General features: G+C 56.5%; 1 protein-coding gene across 3 annotated transcripts; it reads left to right on the top strand.

Annotated features, from left to right (window-relative positions):
- Positions 1–866: 866 nt before the first annotated feature.
- ROBO3 (roundabout guidance receptor 3) lies at positions 867–17,163 on the top strand. 3 transcript variants are annotated; one of them, XM_064577294.1, is made up of 26 exons: positions 867–1,170; positions 4,273–4,599; positions 4,918–5,075; positions 5,481–5,601; positions 5,698–5,836; positions 6,136–6,263; positions 6,547–6,671; positions 8,161–8,332; positions 8,650–8,858; positions 9,080–9,161; positions 9,467–9,632; positions 9,821–9,987; positions 10,503–10,624; positions 10,816–11,041; positions 11,256–11,377; positions 11,631–12,138; positions 12,923–12,946; positions 13,027–13,069; positions 13,271–13,410; positions 13,729–13,923; positions 14,080–14,218; positions 14,366–14,578; positions 14,966–15,093; positions 15,227–15,334; positions 15,543–15,710; positions 16,211–17,163. In XM_064577294.1, the coding sequence occupies exons 1-26, from the start codon at positions 1,011–1,013 to the stop codon at positions 16,426–16,428; spliced, it is 4,308 nt and encodes a 1,435-aa protein (XP_064433364.1). In that variant the 5' UTR covers positions 867–1,010; the 3' UTR covers positions 16,429–17,163. The 3 variants fall into 3 exon arrangements, with proteins under 3 accessions (XP_064433364.1, XP_064433363.1, XP_045750738.1); XM_045894782.3 differs by lacking the exons at positions 867–1,170; positions 4,273–4,599; positions 4,918–5,075; ... (11 more) ...; positions 11,256–11,377; positions 11,631–12,138 and having other exon boundaries at positions 12,219–12,946; positions 16,211–16,395; positions 16,710–17,157; XM_064577293.1 differs by lacking the exons at positions 867–1,170; positions 4,273–4,599; positions 4,918–5,075; ... (12 more) ...; positions 11,631–12,138; positions 13,729–13,923 and having other exon boundaries at positions 12,209–12,946; positions 16,211–17,161.
- The last annotated feature ends 1,144 nt before the right edge of the window (positions 17,164–18,307 follow it).

Here is an 18,307-nt window from a genome sequence, read left to right as displayed (position 1 = left end):
TTTGCACGAGTTTTGCATCAAGCCCTTCTCTTCTCTTGCGCTTGCCTTTACAGAAACAATATTGCTCTCTTTGTCTTTTCCTGGACTATCTGCCTGCAGGCTCCTCAAGAAGGTAACAATTTAATAAATCATGTCAGAGCACGGTACTGCAGAAGTATGCAAATAGATGCCAGAGGTATGCATATGGATGCTAAATGCCTGTTTCCCAGGGCCTGTCCCCTCCAGTTTTATCCGTGCTGAATCTCCTGCCGTTACTACTAGATTAGAGGGTCTGGAGCAGGACTCTGGGTCAAGACGCAGCACCTTGTCCCATGGTCTCTCGGCTGCAAAATGAGCGACTGCGGGTAAAGGGGTGGACCCGCCGTGCAATTATTCCCCACCCACTCCACACCACCCCAGCCTCCAGCACTTCGCAGCTAAGCGCCGGGACTTGGGAGGAAATGGAAACCACGGCTTTGAGAGCTAGAGGAGCGTTCTTGGTCTTAGCCTAAGGGCGGGTAAAAGAGAGATGGGATTCCTGCTTTAAAGGCAGTCAAAAGGGCAGAGTCCGACAGAGCCTCCTCCCTCATCCTGGCTGCTTTGAGAAAGGAGGGGAACTCTCCTGCGGCGTCCAGTATCCCGACCCGGGACGCGGGGCGCGGGGCGGGGACTCCAACTCGCGCGCTACGCGACTCTAGTCTCTGGCCCTGCTAGTGGCCATCGGGGTGGGGATGGGGGGGGGGTGGAGGGAGGCGGATTAATCCCTTAATTACGCCGTGATCGGCGTGGCACCTGCTTTCCTCCCGCCCAGCTCCCGGGGGACCCCGGCACTGGGGGGTGGAGAGAAGGACGAGGGAAGGAGGAGGGCACGCGGAGGCACGCACCGTACCCAGGCGCGCCGGCAGGAGAGCGGCACCGTGGCTGGGGCAGCGGGCAGAGGCTGCGGAGGGGCTTACGGCTCCCGGCCCGCGGGTCTCAGACCCAGGGGCTGGGCCCCGAGCCCCCCGCCCCGGTCCCAACTGGGTCGCGCCATGCTGCGCTACCTGCTCAAAACACTGCTGCAGATGAACTTGTTCGCGGACTCCCTGGCGGGGGACATCTCCAACTCCAGCGACCTGCTCTTCGGCTTCAACTCCTCGGAGGCGGCGCTCAACCACAGCCTGCTGCCCCCCGGCGATCCTTCTTTCAACGGTAAGACCCTGCCCAGTGAGGACGTCGGATCAAGGGATGGGGTAAGGTGGGAGGGCGGCGTGGAGGGGGAGGCCAACGCGCTCCTGCCTCAAGATCTGGGACTAAGCGGAGCCTCCCAAGCGCCTGGCGGGAGGGGTGGGTGGGAACCGAGGGGTAATTTGGGGCTTGGAGCACCTGAGTCGGGGTATCGGCGGAAGATCCAGGGCTTGGGAGGAGATGACTGTTAAGTCCGTTGCTCTCCATCTGCCCACCCGACCCCAGCGGCCACCCCAAGTGAGGAGAACCGTGGCTGGTGATGGGCAAGTACCGAGCTAAGAGAGGCCGGGACCCACGGCAGGGAGGGCAGAAGAGGGCACGCCGTCGCCGGCGGGCCTGGGCCAAGCCGCGCCACCTGGTGACCCACCCAGCTAGCAGGTTTTTCTTCGGGACCCTAAGTTTTCCAAGAACTCACTTAGGACTTGGGTGAGGAAGCTAAAATGTTGAAGCTAAAAAAGTGTTTGCTACAGAGGGCGACAGAAGCGGAGAGCGGTTTAGGGAACTTAGAAGTTTGCCCCTCAAGGTGGAACTCACAGCCGGCCCACCCGGCAGGACTGCGGCGGGCGGGCTGCGCGGGCGGCGAGGTCGTTACCGCTAATTACGGTGATTAATAAATCACGGAGACAGCGCGCTCTCCCCTAGCGCTGCGGGGAGGCGGCCAGAGCGGAGTCTGGGGAGAGGCCCGATCGCGCCCCCTGCCGGCCCCGTCGGGAAGTCCGCTTTCCGGATTTCCCCTCTGGTTCCTCCACAGTCCCCATCCCTTGACATCCACCCACTCGAATCTAGGGGCAGCACGGTCCTAGAGACTCGAAGATGACGAAAAAGCAGACCTGGGCAGTGTGCATGTGTTTGTGTGGGGGGTACTCCAGGTGCTGAGGGAGGAGCCCCAGAGCTTCATTAGCATGATCATTAGCTATTCATTAGCTGCTGTCGGGAGCATCTCCTGAGACCGGGAATGACAGGGAAGAAATTCCAGGGAAAGGGCGCCGGCAGCTGTGTCTACAGGAATTAGGGGGAAAGGGCCGCCCAGAAGGGTGTGGTATGTACGAGGGAGCAGGGACGAAGAAGGTGGGAAATGAGCTGGAATTGTCCAAATTCCTGGCCCCCCTTCAGTTTCCCAGGAGGTTCAGGATAGAAGAACCCTTCTCACAGAGGGCGCAGACACACCCCTGTACTCCGCAGCGTTCTAACAGTGTTGTCACCATACGGTGTCTCGTCTACACTTGAAGATGTAAGGAGGTCTGTAGGGAAGTTACTGATGGCCACATTTTGCAACTAAGGAAACAAATTCAGAGAAGCTGAAAAGTACTCCAGTGGTCACAAAAGCAACACAAAGCTTAGTGATAACAAACCTATTTCCATTACACCCTAAGGTTATGCGATGGGGCAGAAAGGAATATTGGGGCCTGATAGAATCTGATAAGGTCCAGTGGGCTAGGGAGGAAGAGCCCCTAAGTAATCAGAGAATTACCATATTTATTGAGCCTTCCCCCAAGTGCTTTACATATATAATGGTCTTATGACAGCCTTATCACTGCTCCCATATTTCAAACAACTGAGACTCAGAGAAGCTCCATAATTTGCCCAAGTTCGTAGAGCTAGGAAGTGTCAAATCTGAGATCCCAGCCCTACTTGGTTCCAGGACAATCCCTGAGCTCTTAGTTGCTCTACCATGGCATGGGGCTCTGCCTAAACTGGGACTGGGATGGGATGCCAGAGAAGAGACGGCTGAGAAGCAGAGATTTCCATTTGGAAGGAAGGAAATCGAGAAAATTACTCCCTTCCCTAAGTGGGAGGGAAACTGATCTTGTCCTAGCCAGTTAAATAAACTCTCCCCAGGACAATGTCAGCATGGGGCGACCCTTTCCAGCTTTGTCTCCATAGGAACTTCTAAGAGTAGGGGTGGGGACATGAAGCCCAATCCCACACCGAGGCTGGGAGCTAAAAGTCCCCGTGGATTTTGGAACTGAGTGGGAGGGGGCGCTGGCGGGGGAAGGGTAGTCCTGGTTAGTTGAGGACACCAAATTAGATGAGGCAGCAGCGGTGCCTACTGGCCGCCACCAGGTTACAAATCCACTTTTGACAAAGTTGGGAGTGTCTGGCCTAATGGGCTTCAGGATCCTGGATCCCAAAGCAACTGCAGAAGATGAAGCCAGCAGGAGTCTGTAGGCCAAGTGAGAGGCAGGAACAGAAAATGCAGGTGAACCGGATGAAACAAAGGAAGGAGAGGAATCCCCTTCCTAGTTAGCATTCTTAGCCTTTCTCCGCTACATCAACCTGGAGAAGAATCTGTTGAAAACTCTGCACCTCTTAGAAAAGGAATGTTATTCACATTTCACTACCATTTTCATTCAATTCCCATGACTTCACAGGTTCCTCCAAGCATGATTGCCTGGGGAGTCAGTAAGAGGGGCACCTAGTTGGCTCAGTTGGCAGAGCATGCAACTCTTGATCTCTGGGTCATGAGTTCGAGTCCACAGTTGAACACAGAGTTTACTTAATAAAAATAAAAAATAAAAAAGACAATGAAGGGCTCTATGTCCATTCATGGACTCCAGGTTAAGAACCTCTCCTAGTCCCAGACTCCAGTCAGATCACTCTCGTTTTACCTGTTCTAAGACACTCTAGGCTGGCCCACGTTCTCCATTTTTCGGGCCCACCACCATGCAGAGGCCAAGGACCACGTGTTGGCTCTGGTGCACCCCTTCAGGGAGCAAGGACAATCTGCAAACCAGCCGGTGTGGGACATTGAATACCCGTGGACTAGAGGGGTGGTCTACTTGCCCAGACAAGGCCCAGTCACTCTCCACTTAACCTTGGCCAGAGAGAAGGCTGGTGTCTTTAGGCAGCCTAGAAAGCCGGCCTAGGAGTTTGTGTCCTGATTCCTCTACTGATATGCCCATCTGTAGGCATATCCTTTCCAGCCGACGAACGTGGGGGTGTCTGCCCAGAGGACCCCTACAGGGGGAAGGGGGACAGCGTGGGCAGACAGCGTTGTTTTTCTCTCTGGATCCTGTCCCCTAATTTCCCGGTGGAAATGCTCTGTGCCAACGCCCCTGCCCTCAGCATCCAGGGTGGAGCCGGAGGACGCGATGCCGCGCATCGTGGAGCAGCCGCCAGATCTGCTGGTCTCCCGAGGCGAGCCGGCCACGCTGCCCTGCCGCGCCGAGGGCCGGCCGCGGCCTAACATCGAGTGGTACAAGAATGGGGCGCGAGTGGCCACTGCGCGCGAGGATCCGCGCGCGCACCGCCTGCTGCTGCCCAGCGGCGCCCTCTTCTTCCCGCGCATCGTGCACGGGCGCCGCGCGCGTCCCGACGAGGGTGTCTACACTTGCGTGGCGCGCAACTACCTGGGGGCAGCGGCTAGTAGAAATGCGTCGCTGGAAGTGGCAGGTGAGAGTCGCATTGTCCTCTGGTTGCTTCCAACCAGAGGCGGGAGGGCACCAGGTAAGCCGATCCAGAACCAGCCCCAGTCTCAGCCCCTTCAGCATCTTCTTTTGGGACCGTGACCTTTGGTGTCTAACGTCCACGCCCTGGCCAGAGGAGGAAGTGGGCCTGGTATCTTTGCACCTGGGGAGGAGTGCAGGTCTGTGGTGATACACCCCTCTCCAAAACACTTCCCTTGTGTCCTAACCCAGTTATTCATCGGGTCCCCTGGTCACTCATTCTCCTTCTCTCTTTGTCTCTGTCCCTGTCTATCTCTCTCTCCAGTCCTCCGTGATGATTTTCGGCAGTCCCCTGGAAACGTGGTGGTGGCAGTGGGGGAGCCAGCGGTAATGGAATGCGTGCCCCCCCGTGGCCACCCAGAGCCTTCCGTGTCCTGGAAGAAGGACAGTGCAAAACTCAAGGAGGAGGAGGGAAGGATTACGGTGAGGCGTGGTGCCATGGCTGGGGATCTGACGCGGGGGGGCGGGGGGGGGTGGGCAGGACAAGGCCATCATGGTTGGCGGGGCCATAAGGTAGGGGGCTGAGCATGGAGAGTCAGCTATTAAGTGAGGGATAAGTTAAGGATGGATAGGATGGAATTGGAATAAAATAGGTGGGGAGTAAGATGCCCCAGGAATTCATGGGAGGTAGGTTGGGCTGTGGGAGCAAGCACAGAGCTGAGCCCCCCACCCCCCCACTCCCTTGGGCAGATCATTTAAGGATTCCTTATCTGATAAGTGTGTCAACTTTCTTCACTGGTCTTCATTGGCTTACTGGGAGGATCAAATAAATAAATAAATATGCTTTGATGGCTACAAAAGACCAAAGTTACCATTATTACTCTGCAGATTCGTGGAGGGAAGCTGATGATGTCACATACACTCAAGAGTGATGCAGGGATGTATGTGTGTGTGGCCTCCAACATGGCAGGAGAACGGGAGAGTGGGGCAGCTGAACTTGTGGTACTGGGTAGGCACAGGGAGTTTGGGGGTTACGGGGGTGTGCAGCCTGGGTAGTAAGAAGCTTTGTAGATCCCCTGACGATTCACTCACTCTGGCTCCATAGAGCGACCCTCATTCCTGCGTAGACCAGTGAATCAGGTGGTCCTGGCAGATGCCCCTGTGGATTTCGCATGTGAGGTGCAAGGGGATCCCCCACCCCGTCTACGCTGGCGCAAGGAGGATGGGGAACTGCCCACAGGCAGGTGAGAATCCCCCTCCTCCTGCCTGTAAGGAGACTCAACCAGCTCAAGAGCATACCCTGCCCTAGAAAACTGGAAGGCAGACACCATCTCACTTGACGACACAGAGAAATCTGTCTCCCAGAGCCTGTGGCCCCTGCCCTATCTAGTCCCATCTCATTTTATGGGTCCGTGGATTCCAGCTTCGGTCCCTGTTGGGGCCTACCTTGTCTTTATGTACCTGATTCTGGTGTCTGTCTTGGGGGAGAGAGAAGGGGTCAGTAGCTGTGGCCAACCCAGCCTGGGGGTGGGGAGTGGAGCAGGTATGAGATCCGGAGTGACCACAGCCTTTGGATTGGGCGTGTGAGTGCCGACGACGAGGGGACCTACACCTGTGTGGCTGAGAACAGCGTGGGCCGCGCTGAAGCTTCTGGCTCCCTCAGTGTTCACGGTGAGGGCCCACCTGGGACTGCCAGAAGCAGGGACGAGATGAGGGAACGTGGAGGACGGGGTGAAGAGGAGAACGAGGGAGAAAGGACTGGGTGGGAGATATGGGTAGGCCACTTGAGAGTTTTTAGAAGGAGAGAAAGGAGGAGAAAGCTGAGCAGGCTTGAAACAAGAGTTGGCTATCTGCTCCTACTTAAGCCAGGCTTGGGCTTCTCTCTCTCCTGTTCCCTCAGTCTCCCTTCTGAGTGCCCTGACTCCCTGTTCCTTTATCCCCTCCCCCTTCCCAGTCCCACCCCAGCTGGTGACCCAGCCCCAGGACCAGATGGCAGCTCCTGGAGAGAGTGTGGCTTTCCAATGTGAGACCAAAGGAAACCCCCCACCTGCCATCTTCTGGCAAAAGGAGGGAAGTCAAGTAGGTGGCCAGCTCTGTGGGACTTCCCACAAGCTTCTCCTCTGGGTCTTAGCCTCCCTCCTTGTACATTCTGCAGACTTCGCTCTGTGGTCCCGTTTTACCTTTGGTCCTCCCAGAAACCCTTGCAGGTTATTTGGGAGGCTTAAATAAGATAATGAATATAAAAGGCCTGGAACGTATTGAACACTTCAAAAAGAAATGATGTTAATAATGCTTAGGTGGGAAGAAACAGTCCTGTATGGTAATTCCCTGGGGAATCCTTCTATTTTATTTTATTTTATTATTTTTTAAAAAAACTGGAAGGATCGCTTCCAGATTTTTGATAATTTTTTTAAAGATTTTATTTATTTATTTGATGGAGAGAGACACAGCGAGAGAGGGAACACAAGCAGGGGGAGTGGGAGAGGGAGAAGCAGGCTTCCCGCGGAACAGGGAGCCCGATGTGGGACTAGATCCCAGAACCCTGGGATAATGACCTGAGCCGAAGGCAGTCGCTTAACCAACTGAGCCACCCAGGCGCCCAGAATCCTTCTATTTTAGGCAAGGCTGTCCTGAAGATGTGGCAAATCTAGTCGGTGCCTCCTCTCCCAGACACCTGGGGCCTGGGCTTTAATAAGCTGCTCTCTGGAAAGTGTACTGTTCCTAAGCTGCTCAGGGTACAGCACGACTCGCTCATCTACTTACAAGGGGCTTCCACCAGGGGGCGCTCACAGTCACCCACCTTGGCAAACTGATTGCTCAATTGAGAACCAGAAGGAACATTCACTGAAGTTACACAACATGAGTACCAACCACTAGGGGAAGGGTGGGAATTTTGCTACTAGGAAACAGGGGCAGTATAATAAAATAAGTCTGACTAATCCCACCCCAGTGGAAAACCAGTTCTCCCACTACCTCATTTCCAAATCCACAGCCACAATTTTCCAACATCTTCTCTAGCATCTGGGATTGCTGTATTTTAACTAGATTCTTAAATGAATAGAAATGCTGATGGTAGTAGAGGGTAGTAGAGGGTAGTAGGTATCCATCAGGGGATCAACCATGTGCCATTTACCTGTGACCCTAACCTCTTTCCCTACCTTCCGTGTATCTACGTAACATAGAGCCAGAAAAAAGGGGAAGATATTTAACCTTTATCACATAATGTGTTAAAAGATTCTCACGATTACTCATTTAATCCTCGTAACTATCCCCGAAGAGTCAAATTTGGGGAAATGTGGGCTCAGGAAGGTTAAAGAGCTTGCTCAGAGTTTCCTAACTTGTAAGTCACAAAGCTGGGAAGTTCACCCCAAAATCATCTAATAAAATTTCCACATTTTTGTGAGTAGATCTCACTGGTTGGCCCAAGGTCATATAACTAGCTGGTGGGGACAGAGTTGGAGTTAGAACCTTAGGAATTCTCTGAATTCTGGGGTTGATGGGAATAGGGATCTTTCTCTCTGTCAGCTGCCTGCTCATTCCCTACCCTGGTTCTTTGCTCTGTCCCCAGGTTCTGCTTTTCCCCAGTCAGCCATTTCAGCCCAAGGGGCGCTTCTCAGTCTCTCCCAGAGGCCAGCTCAACATAACTGATGTGCAGAGCGGGGATGCTGGTTACTACGTGTGTCAGGCTGTTAGTGTGGCCGGCAGCATCCTGGCCAAGGCCCTGTTGGAGGTAAAAAGAGGTAGGTGCTCATGCAGATAGGCCTGGACTTAATGGCCTGAAAGGAAGTAATGGCTTAAAGATACCTGTTTTTCTTGGATTCTATATAATATGTCTGCAAGGGGAGGGGCGTGTTCCTGAGACATGGCCTTGAAGTTTGGAAATCAGCCACAGCAACCACGAATAGGTGGCTGGTCCCAGGCAGAGACTACAGATGGTTATCGAAGCCCCTCCAGTCTCCAGGGGGAGGACAAGTGAAGGAGCAGAGAAGGAAGACAAGGGGCTGGTGGCCTGAACCCAGGATCCTCTCCTGAGGTGCCCAAGTTCTTCCTCTCTCAGCCTCCTCCTTGGATGGGCTGCCTCCCATCATCCTCCAGGGACCAGCCAATCAGACGCTGGCACTTGGCTCCTCTGTATGGCTGCCATGCAGAGTGACTGGGAACCCTCAACCTAGCGTCCAATGGAAGAAGGATGGGCAGTGGCTGCAGGGGGATGACCTCCAGCTCAGCCTCATGGCCAACGGTACCCTGTACATCGCCAGTGTGCAGGTGAGTCTCCCCCCTGGGACTCGAGTAACTGAGAACGGCCACACAGTCCACGTGCCCACCTCTCGTAAGTACCCGCTGGGACTAGCTCCAGTTCTACTCCTCTGCTCTCTGAGACCACCGAAAGTGGACCACGCCTTCCCCAGCCTCTGAACACCCACCTCCACCCCCTCACCCTACCTTGCTCCATCCCCAGTTTGCCAGCCCTCTACCTTCTCCTACAGGAGATGGACATGGGTTTCTACAGCTGTGTGGCCAAGAGTTCCACAGGGGAGGCCACATGGAGTAGCTGGCTTAGGACGCGGGGTGAGTTTTGCCTCTGTCTCCTTGCTTTGCCAACACCTCCATCCAAACCTGCTTCGAAAGTAGTCAGTACCTCCCCGAGCCCCAGCACTGATTAAACTTCCAAATGTCACGGCCACGGTGGTGGGGAGGAGAAGGACGGAAGTGGTGCCCTTGGGAGGCAGATGTGAGTAGGGGTTAGTTCACTCCGTCCCCCTCTCCACTGTCGCCCCTATCACAGCTCCTTAGCGTCTCTGGGAAGGGGGCAGGTTACATGGGAGGCCGTCCTTTTCCCATTCTTCTACTTAAAGATTATCTCCTCACTGCAGAAGATTGGGGAGGATCACCAGAGCCGCCTACAGAACCCAGTAGCCCTCCAGGGCCTCCCTCTCAGCCAGTGGTCACTGAGATCACCAAGAACAGCATTACTCTGACCTGGAAACCCAACCCGCAGGCGGGGGCCACAGTCACCTCTTATGTGATAGAGGCCTTCAGGTATGGAGAAAGTTTTACATGCAAACCTGGAAAGTCAAAAGAAGGGGATCTTATGTCCTCAGGGTCTTTGCTATGGTGCGGAGAGTTCTGCCAGTTCCCTCTCCCAAGGGGAGGAGAATGGACGAGAGGGAGTAGACAAGTGGGGGGTGCCTGGCTCAGACAACTCTGTCACCCCATTCCCGTTGCAGTCAAACAGTTGGTAACACCTGGCGGACAGTGGCAGATGGCGTGCGGCTGGAGACACACATGGTCAGTGGTCTGCAGCCCGGCACCACCTATCTGTTCCTGGTGCGCGCTGTGGGAGCCTGGGGACTCAGTGAGCCCAGCCCCGTCTCTGAGCCTGTGCGCACCCAGGGTGAGTAAGGTCAGAGTCCCTAGCTCGGGGATATGACACGAAACACTGCAGAGTGCCCCCCTCCAAACTAGGGCAGCATAGCAGCTCTTTTCTGCTGTGCCCAGCCTCTCCTGGTAGCCCGGTCTGGAAGAGGTCACGCCTCCCTCTCATGGAGGGGACAAGAGAAGAGGGGAGAGAGGGAAATCCAGTCATCTTGGTAGCCCCTCACTTCTGAGCCTTTTACCCACAGATAATGTAGCTTATTAGGACTAGAAGGGACCTTGGAGGGTTCATCTTCATGTTAGAGATGAGGAACTGAGGTCTCTAAAGTGCAGAGAGTAGATTCCTATTAACTGGACACCCAGGCCCACCTCTGGAAGCTCTTCCCCTGACCAGCCTCCTCCTGATCCTGGGGTGTGTTCTGGAGTACTAAGTAGTGCAGTCTGTGGGAGCAGCACAAGGTAGGATACAGGCACACTTTCAGTCTGACTCCTTGTCCCTGGTGGCCCCGGCTGAGTGGGCTCTTTGGTCAATAGACAGCAACCCATCCAGGCCAGTGGAGGACCCCTGGAGAGGCCAGCGGGGGCTGGCTGAAGTGGCTGTGCGCATGCAGGAGCCCATAGTCCTTGGGCCCCGGAGCTTGCAGGTGTCCTGGACTGTGAGTGTGGCATAGGGATGCGGTTAAGGGCAGGGATGATGATGGGGGCTATAGGGACCTCCAGGAATGGGTACGGGAGAGTGGGAGGTGAGTGGCTGGGGAAGACCGGGTGATTGGAGGTGGGGCAGAGACGGGAGGACTTGTGTGGTCCCTGGCTCTCCTTCTGGTATGCTTTGTCCTGTCTCCTACAGGTAGATGGCCCAGTCCAGCTGGTGCAAGGTTTCCGGGTGTCTTGGAGGGTAGCAGGTCCTGATGGGGGAAGCTGGACAGTACTGGACCTACAGTCCCCAAGCCAGCAAAGTACTGTGCTAAGAGGACTCCCGCCAGGGACCCAAATTCAGATCAAGGTGCAAGCCCAAGGCCAGGAGGGGCTGGGGGCTGAAAGTCCCTTCGTGACCAGGAGCATTCCTGAGGAAGGTAAGGAGGTGGTGCACAGAGCCCATGAATGAACAACAGGAAAGAGGGAGTGGGGGAAGATAGAAGTTTGCAGGGGAAGAGCAAGGGGAGTTATGGGAAGAAGGGATACCTGTTATCTCAGTTCCCAAGATGATACCTGGGAGGGGGAAGGTTGGGGCAGGAGGGGTAGCTGGCAATGACTGTCTTTCTCACCATGCTCCTCTCGGGGGCCCAGCCCCCAGTGGTCCCCCCCAGGGAGTGACAGTGGCCTTGGGGGGTGAAGGCAACAACAGTGTCACGGTGTCCTGGGAACCTCCGCTCCCTTCCCAGCAAAATGGGGTCATCAAGGAATACCAGGTACAAGGTTTAAGAAGGGACTGGGTGGCGGGGAGGGGGGGGGGGAGCTAGGGGCTAGGATTAGGGAGGAGGGAACCTAGAATGACCTCAGGGCTGGAGATGAGGTTGGGGGAAAGGAGAGAGGTTTCAGAGTGTTTCCCTCCGGGCTGAATGATCCCTGGCTAAGCCCCCTCTACTGTTCAGAGCTTCGAGTTTCCACGTGAGGCCAGGATCCCATTTCAGACTCTCTAAACCCGGGTCTCGGCCTCCCCAGATCTGGTGCCTGGGCAATGAGAGCCGCTTCCACCTCAACCGGTCCGCGGCAGGCTGGGCACGCTCCGCGGTGCTCCGGGGACTGCTGCCCGGTCTTCTCTACCGGACCCAGGTCGCGGCGGCCACCAGCGCTGGAGTGGGCGTGGCCAGTGTCCCGGTGTCGGTGCAGCTGCGTGAGTCCGGAGGCGGGGTGGGCGGGCGGGGCTGGGGAATTGGAGGGGGTGGGTCCTGGAGTGGGGGTGCCTACGGGGTCAGGGATGGCCCCTCTTCCTCGCTGCCGGGTTTCCAGGCCCCTGGTCCCCTCACCTCTCTGACCCCCACAGCTTCCCCGCCGCCATCGGAGCCTGGGCTCGAGGTGGGCCCGGGGCTGGCGGAGCGGCTGGCGAGGGTGCTGCGGGAGCCGGCCTTCCTCGCGGGCAGTGGCGCCGCCTGCGGGGCGCTGCTGCTCGGGCTCTGCGCCGTCCTCTACCGGCGCCGGAGGCAGCGCAAGGAGCTCAGCCACTACACGGGTGAGCGGGGCCTGAGGGGCGGCGCGGCTGACCGGCGCACTTGGGCCTTGGGGAGACGGAAGGGAGGGCCTCGGAGTGGGCGGAGCCTGGAGATCCCGCCCCTCGGGGAGGGAGGCGGGCCGGACGGCGAGCGGGACGGGAGGGCCTCACCGCTCGGAGGGTGGGGGCGGGGTCAGAAGGGAGGGGTGGTGCCCCCAACTCCCCCACTCCCCCACCTCCCTCCCCGAGCATCGCTCCTTCAAGAGGGACGCGCGGTGGGCACCGTCGGGCAGGGAGCGGACGGGACTGGGGGCAACTGGCGGGGCCCGGAGGGGCGGGACCTGAGTCTGGGGAGACGGGTAAAATCTTCCCCTAAGATGCCTCGAGGGGAGAGCGGGCTTAGTCAGTCTCAGTATAGAAGGGGCAATTCTGGAGGGGGCGGGGCCTGGCAGGAGGGAGCGTGGTCAGGGTCCGGGGCGTTAACTTGTGAGGCGGGGTCTGGGTGGAAAGGCGGGGCCCGCTGAAAAGAGCCGACTAGATTTCTGCTACTCCCTGGTGAGGGGCGTGTCTGGAGAGATTCTGAGGTCTCTTAGATCAGGGGTTCCCAACCTTGGCTACACATGGGGAACTTTTAGAAAAATACTGATGCTTGAGTCCCACTCCTAGAAATTCTGATGAAATCGGTCCAGGGTACGGGCTGAGTGGTGCAATTGGGACCGCGGCCAAGAAGGGGACAAGAATGTGGGTATTTCTGACCCTTTCTCCATTTACCCTCTTCTTTCTCCCATGGATTCCTTTTTGGAAGCCTCCTTTGCCTACACACCTGCAGGTAAGCTCTCTCTGCTCCAGTGGGGTTCAGACCCCAAGTATGGGCCCTTCTCTCACTCAGTCTCCCCTTCATCTTCCCAGTGTCCTTCCCACACTCAGAGGGCCTCTCTGGAGCCAGTTCCAGGTAATCCTCTTAATCTATCTCCCAAGGATAATCCCCCCCATCAAGAGACCATTCTCCTTCCTCCCCAGGCCTCACTGCCACTGACTGTCTCCCACCTGCCACCCCCAAATTCACCATTACTGTCCTACAATTCCTGTTTACCCTTAAATTCGCTGGCCTGTTCAGGCTCTGGGTCCCCAGCGTTCACGTGCTTTCCCTCAGGCCACCCATGGGCCTTGGCCCCGCCCCCTACCCTTGGCTAGCAGACTCGTGGCCCCACCCATCTCGAAGCCCCTCAGCCCAGGAGCCCAGGGGGAGCTGCTGCCCCAGCAATCCTGACCCAGACGACAGATATTACAATGGTGAGGAGTTCTAATTCCCTCAGGGGCACACCTGGCCCCCAACACCCTTCTCTCCTCTCCACCTCCGGGGGCAAACTGAAGGGAGCCGAGGATTGTCAGTCTTCCTGAGGTTGGTCAGTCCTTGGGGAGGATATGAGTTGGGGGAGCTTCTCTCATGCCTAACCTTTACCCTGGTTTGGGAAGTAAGGTTTGGGTGGGGGAAGAAGTTGATCCGGTGGGATCTCCTCTTGCCCTCCATTCTCCTGTTGTCCGCTATTTCTCTGTCTCTGCTCCCTGCCCCTTGCCTCCCCCCCTGGCCTCCCTCTTTCTCCTCCTCAGAAGCAGGGATCTCCCTGTACCTGGCTCAGACCGCCCGGGGCACTGCCGCCCCTACCGAGGGTCCTGTCTACAGCACCATTGACCCAGCTGGGGAGGAGCTGCAGACCTTCCATGGGGGTTTCCCCCCAAATCCCTCAGGGGATCCAGGCACCTGGAGCCAGTATGCTCCTCCAGAATGGAGCCAGGGGGACAGTGGTATGACTTAGTCCCTAACACCCCCATTTTAGCTCTGAGCAGAGTATCCCCAAAGAATATCCTCTACCCTTCCCCTCTGGGGCCCAGCCCAGCACTTGCTTCTGACATTTCTCATCTGCCTCTTATCTCCGTGTGTCCCCGTCCCACCCTTCTCAGGAGCCAGGGGAGGCAAAGTAAAGCTTCTGGGAAAACCTGTTCAGATGCCCTCTCTCAACTGGCCAGAAGCCCTGCCCCCACCTCCCCCTTCCTGTGAACTGAGCTGCCTAGAGGGGCCGGAGGAGGACCTGGAGGGCGGGTAAGGATGTGCCCTGCTGCAGATGCCCTAAACAGATGGGACTAGTAGCGGGAGGGCAGAGGTGCTGGGAGAGGAGGGGAGAGGGCAACCAGAAGGCTAAGTGGAAGCTGCTCAGTCATGGCTACTCTCCTTCCTCTTTGTCCCCAGCTCCGAGCCAGAAGAGTGGTGCCCACCAATGCCTGAGAGGAGCCATCTGGCTGAGCCCAGCTCCAGGGGAGGCTGCTTGGTCCCTCCATCCCAAGGGGAAGCCCCCTCTCCCACATCTTCCTATGGACAGCAGTCCACAGCCACTCTTACCCCCTCACCTCCTGACCCTCCCCAGCCCCCCACTGACATTCCCCATCTCCACCAGATGCCCAGGTAGGGAGGTATATAGTGCCTTGCACATTATAGGCCCTGGGTGCATATCTATTCTGCGGATGGTTGGATGGATGGATGGATGGATGGATGGATGGATCTGGGGTACAGAAGGTCTCATGATCGTGTCAGAGTGGAAGTGTGATTCCGGAAGGAACGTGATGGCGGACAAGGTCTCTCACTCTCTTCAGACTGTTTCTCCATTGGAGTGGCTCTACAAGCTTCTCGGGGCATTTCAAAAACATGGCTCTCTTCATACTTCACTAGCCTGGGAGCCCTTGGGGGACAGCCTGTGCCTTATTCATCAGAGTACCTAGCACGGGGCCTGGCACATAGTGGGCACTTAGAGTTTCTTGAGTGAACACACGCTGAGGCCTCATGTCATTGCAGGAGGGTGCCCCTTGGGCCAAGTTCCCCTCTCAGTGTGTCCCAGCCCACTCTGAGTAGCCACGAAGGGAGGCCTGCTGGCCCGGGTGCTGGCCCCAGCCCTGTCCCCAGTGCTGCCGGCAGTGCCCCCGGTGAGTCTGCAGAACGCTCAGCCTGCCCCTACCTCCCCATACCGCCCCCCCAGCCTTGTTTCCTCTTCACCCTCGAGCCCCTTGCCTGATCCTCTCTCTTACCCACTCTTCTCCCCGTCTGCTGATGGGACAGGGAGAACCTGGCAGGTGCCTGGGGAGATGGCTCCTCCACTTCAAGGGCCCCGCGCCCGAATCCGGAAACCCAAGGCTGTTCCCTACCGTCGGGAGCACAGTCCTGGCGGTGAGGGTGCCCTGGGCCATGAGAGATGGTGACAGTGGGGGGAATAGGCAGGAAACCAAGGGTGAGCTCTGGGGGCTGGAGAAGGGAGCAGGTGAACCCAAATCTTGGGCCGTTCAGTCACAGCCTCCTGGTGCCGGGGAGTAGGATCGGGAGAAAGATCGGGATCAGGAGGGGTGGGAGACTCTGCTGAAAACAGGTCTCTCCCCAGACTTGCCCCCACCACCCTTGCCGCCACCAGAGGAAGAGACGAGCTGGGCCTTAGGGCTGAGAGCAGTAGGCAGCATGTCCTCCTTGGAACGGGAGCGGGAACGCGGTGGGGAGAGGAGAATGGTGCAGGCTGGGCCCCTGGGGGCCCAGCGGGGTCCCCACCTGGATGGTAAGGAGGGCCAGGGCAGGCCAGAGGCTCACTGCCACACAAGAAGGTGGCACTGGAGGCTGATAGTATAGTATAGACCGTGCCATCGAAGGACTCTGAAGTTTTCAACCCAGCTCACATCTCCCCCTCAGTTGGGTTCATGCATTTGATCCAAACCTACACTTGTCTCTGTAGCTCTCTCTGGGAAAAATCCCCTGAAGTTCCCCAGTTGTAGAATTTCCCAGGACTGAAGCCCAGATGAGAGAAGAGTGGGGCTGGGTGTTCTGTCTCTCCTTTCCCAGGGCTCTTTCTGTCTGGGAGTTCCCGGTGGGTTTCGGAGCACCTGTTATGTCAAGGCCATGTGCTGGGTCATTCTGTTTTCCCTCAGCCCCGAGGATGGCCCAAGCCCCGTGCCTGCCCTCAACTCTTCCTCTAAAGCTGGGATTGAGGCCGAGGTGGCCCACTGGGCAAACGGTGACGTTCTGTTCTCTGCCTGGTTGCCCTTCTCTGTTGTGCTGCAGAGGAGACCTTGCCCCCCTACAGCCGACCAAGCTTCCTATCCCGGAGCCAGGCCGCCAGCACCTGCTCCACAGCGGGCAGCAACTCTTCCAGAGGCTCCAGCAGCTCTCGAGGCTCCCGGGGCCCTGCAAGGAGCCGGAGCCGGAGCCGGAGCCAGAGCCAAAGGCCAGGACAGAAACGTGGAGAGGTGGGGGCTAGGGCATGCAAACAAGGGGAGTAGAAAGCTAGGAGGGCTGAGCCAAGGAGCGCTGAAAACAGGAGGGAGAGAAAGGCTTTCTGAGCTCTGAGCAAAAGGAGGGGACCCAGGGAGTGAGGGGGGAGGGAGGAATCCTGGAGAACAGGTGACAAAGGGTGAAGACAAGGTCATACATAGAGGAGCCTGGGCTCCCCAGAGGAGAGTGGGTTCAGGAGAAGGGCTGAGGAAGAGAAGAGGCATGGCGCCTCCTATGGCCTGCTTGCCCCGGCCTGGGACCTTGCAAACCAGCCTCTTTCTCTCTCTAGGAACCAAGATGACCCTTGAGGAGGATATCAGGAATTCCATGGGGAAGGGCTTGTCCCGGGGCTGGGAGCTCTGGATGGGAACCCCTCCTCCTGGTTAATGGGGGTGAGCAGAGAGGAGCAGGGGAGGGGGCTGGTCTCGTCCCTCCTGGCAGTGACGCTCAGAAGCCAGAGAGCGAGCTCTTCCCTTTCTATCTCTTTCCACCTGAACCTCATTTGTAAAAGAGACAATAAAAAGAGTCTGATGGGTGCCTGGGTGGCTCAGTCGTTAAGCGTCTGCCTTCGGCTCAGGTCATGATCCCAGGGTCCTGGGATTCAGCCCCACATCGGGCTCCCTGCTTGGCAGGAAGCCTGCTTCTCCCTCTCCCACTCCCCCTGCTTGTGTTCCCTCTCTCACTGTGTCTCTCTCTGTCAAATAAATAAATAAAATTAAAAAAAAAAAAGTTTAAAAAGAGTCAATGGGAGCCCTGGACCCTGCTTGTCTGGTTTTATGCAGGATGTGGGAAAGAAAGGGGCTGCAAAAGAGTGTAGATCAAGGCACTTAGAGAAGCCTCCACTTCCTTTTGAACTTCCATCAAAAGCATTAGACGAGGACAGGGTCCTGTCCTGCCTCTTGAAGGAGCTAAAGCCCACTCCCCAGTTAAAATCAGAGGGACTTTCCAAATAACCAACAATGAGAAACTTGTCCATCTTCAGACAACCAAGCCAGGCCCTCCCTAGGTGCCCTCCTCCAGGGTCTATCTACTCTCCTGTAAGGAAATATGCCCCTCACAATAATAATTTTTTTTTAAATTCAAACAGGGCACCTGGGTGGCTCAGGCCGTTAAGCATCTGACTCTTGAGTTCGGCTCAGGTCAAGATCTTAGGGTTGTGAGATGGAGCCCCTCATCAGGCTCCATGCTCAGCACAGAGTCTGCTTGTCCCTCTCCCTCTCCCCCTCCCTCTGCCCCCTCCAGCCCTTCCCCCCACCCTACCACTCTCTCTTTAAAATAAATTTAAAAAGTCTGTAAACAATTTCTTAAAATAAACAAAATAAAACTTGAGGAATGAGGTTGATGGGGGAAACACCAGCCAAAAAGGAAAAACAGGCTTTTTTCAGATTCCCTGACCCCCTCACAGAGGGTGTGTGCACAGGAATACCTCTTGGCCAGGGCTAGGCCCGGATGTGATTGGTTTGGCTGGCATAGAATTTTTTGAAATTTTGGCCCTGAATGTGCACTGCTCCGTCCCCCACAGCCCATGCCACCGAATGGTTTTCTGAGCTTTGTTTCCTTCTGACTTCTTCACCCCCAGGCTCAGTAACTGCCCTGGGCTCTCAGGGGACCGCCACTGCCCCCCACCCCCACCCCCAAGCCCAGGCTCTGACCTCTCCTGCCACTGTGACCTAAGTGTGCACAAATCCCTTTTTCTCCATTGGTCTGGCAAACAGGGTTGGAATGTTTTCAAAAGGAATTTTACCAGGAAGCTAAAAGTAAAACAAAATCCAAAAAAGGAAAAGCAAATAGAGAGGAACAGATATGTATCTGGAGCACTGATTTCTCATCCTGAGACTTAGACACTCCAGCCCAGACTGGTAGTTCAGGCAGCACCGTGTCCCCCAG

Source organism: Mirounga angustirostris, unplaced genomic scaffold (genome assembly GCF_029215605.1).
Source record: "Mirounga angustirostris isolate CCGP_5_RB_7025 unplaced genomic scaffold, mMirAng1.0.hap1 SCAF_13, whole genome shotgun sequence".
Taxonomy (NCBI): Eukaryota; Metazoa; Chordata; class Mammalia; order Carnivora; family Phocidae; genus Mirounga; species Mirounga angustirostris.
The sequence above is the reverse complement of the archived record's forward strand: the minus strand, read 5'-3'. Positions and strand labels throughout refer to the sequence as shown.

What these genes read in the sequence shown, in the direction of transcription:
- ROBO3 (XM_064577294.1), top strand. Translation starts at nt 1,011, where the DNA reads ATGCTGCGCTACCTGCTCAAAACACTGCTGCAGATGAACTTGTTCGCG. An exon ending in GGGGAACTGCCCACAGGCAG is followed by an intron (nt 5,837 to 6,135) that starts GTGAGAATCCCC and finishes GGAGTGGAGCAG; the next exon opens with GTATGAGATCCGGAGTGACC. An exon ending in CTCTCTGGAGCCAGTTCCAG is followed by an intron (nt 13,070 to 13,270) that starts GTAATCCTCTTA and finishes GCTTTCCCTCAG; the next exon opens with GCCACCCATGGGCCTTGGCC.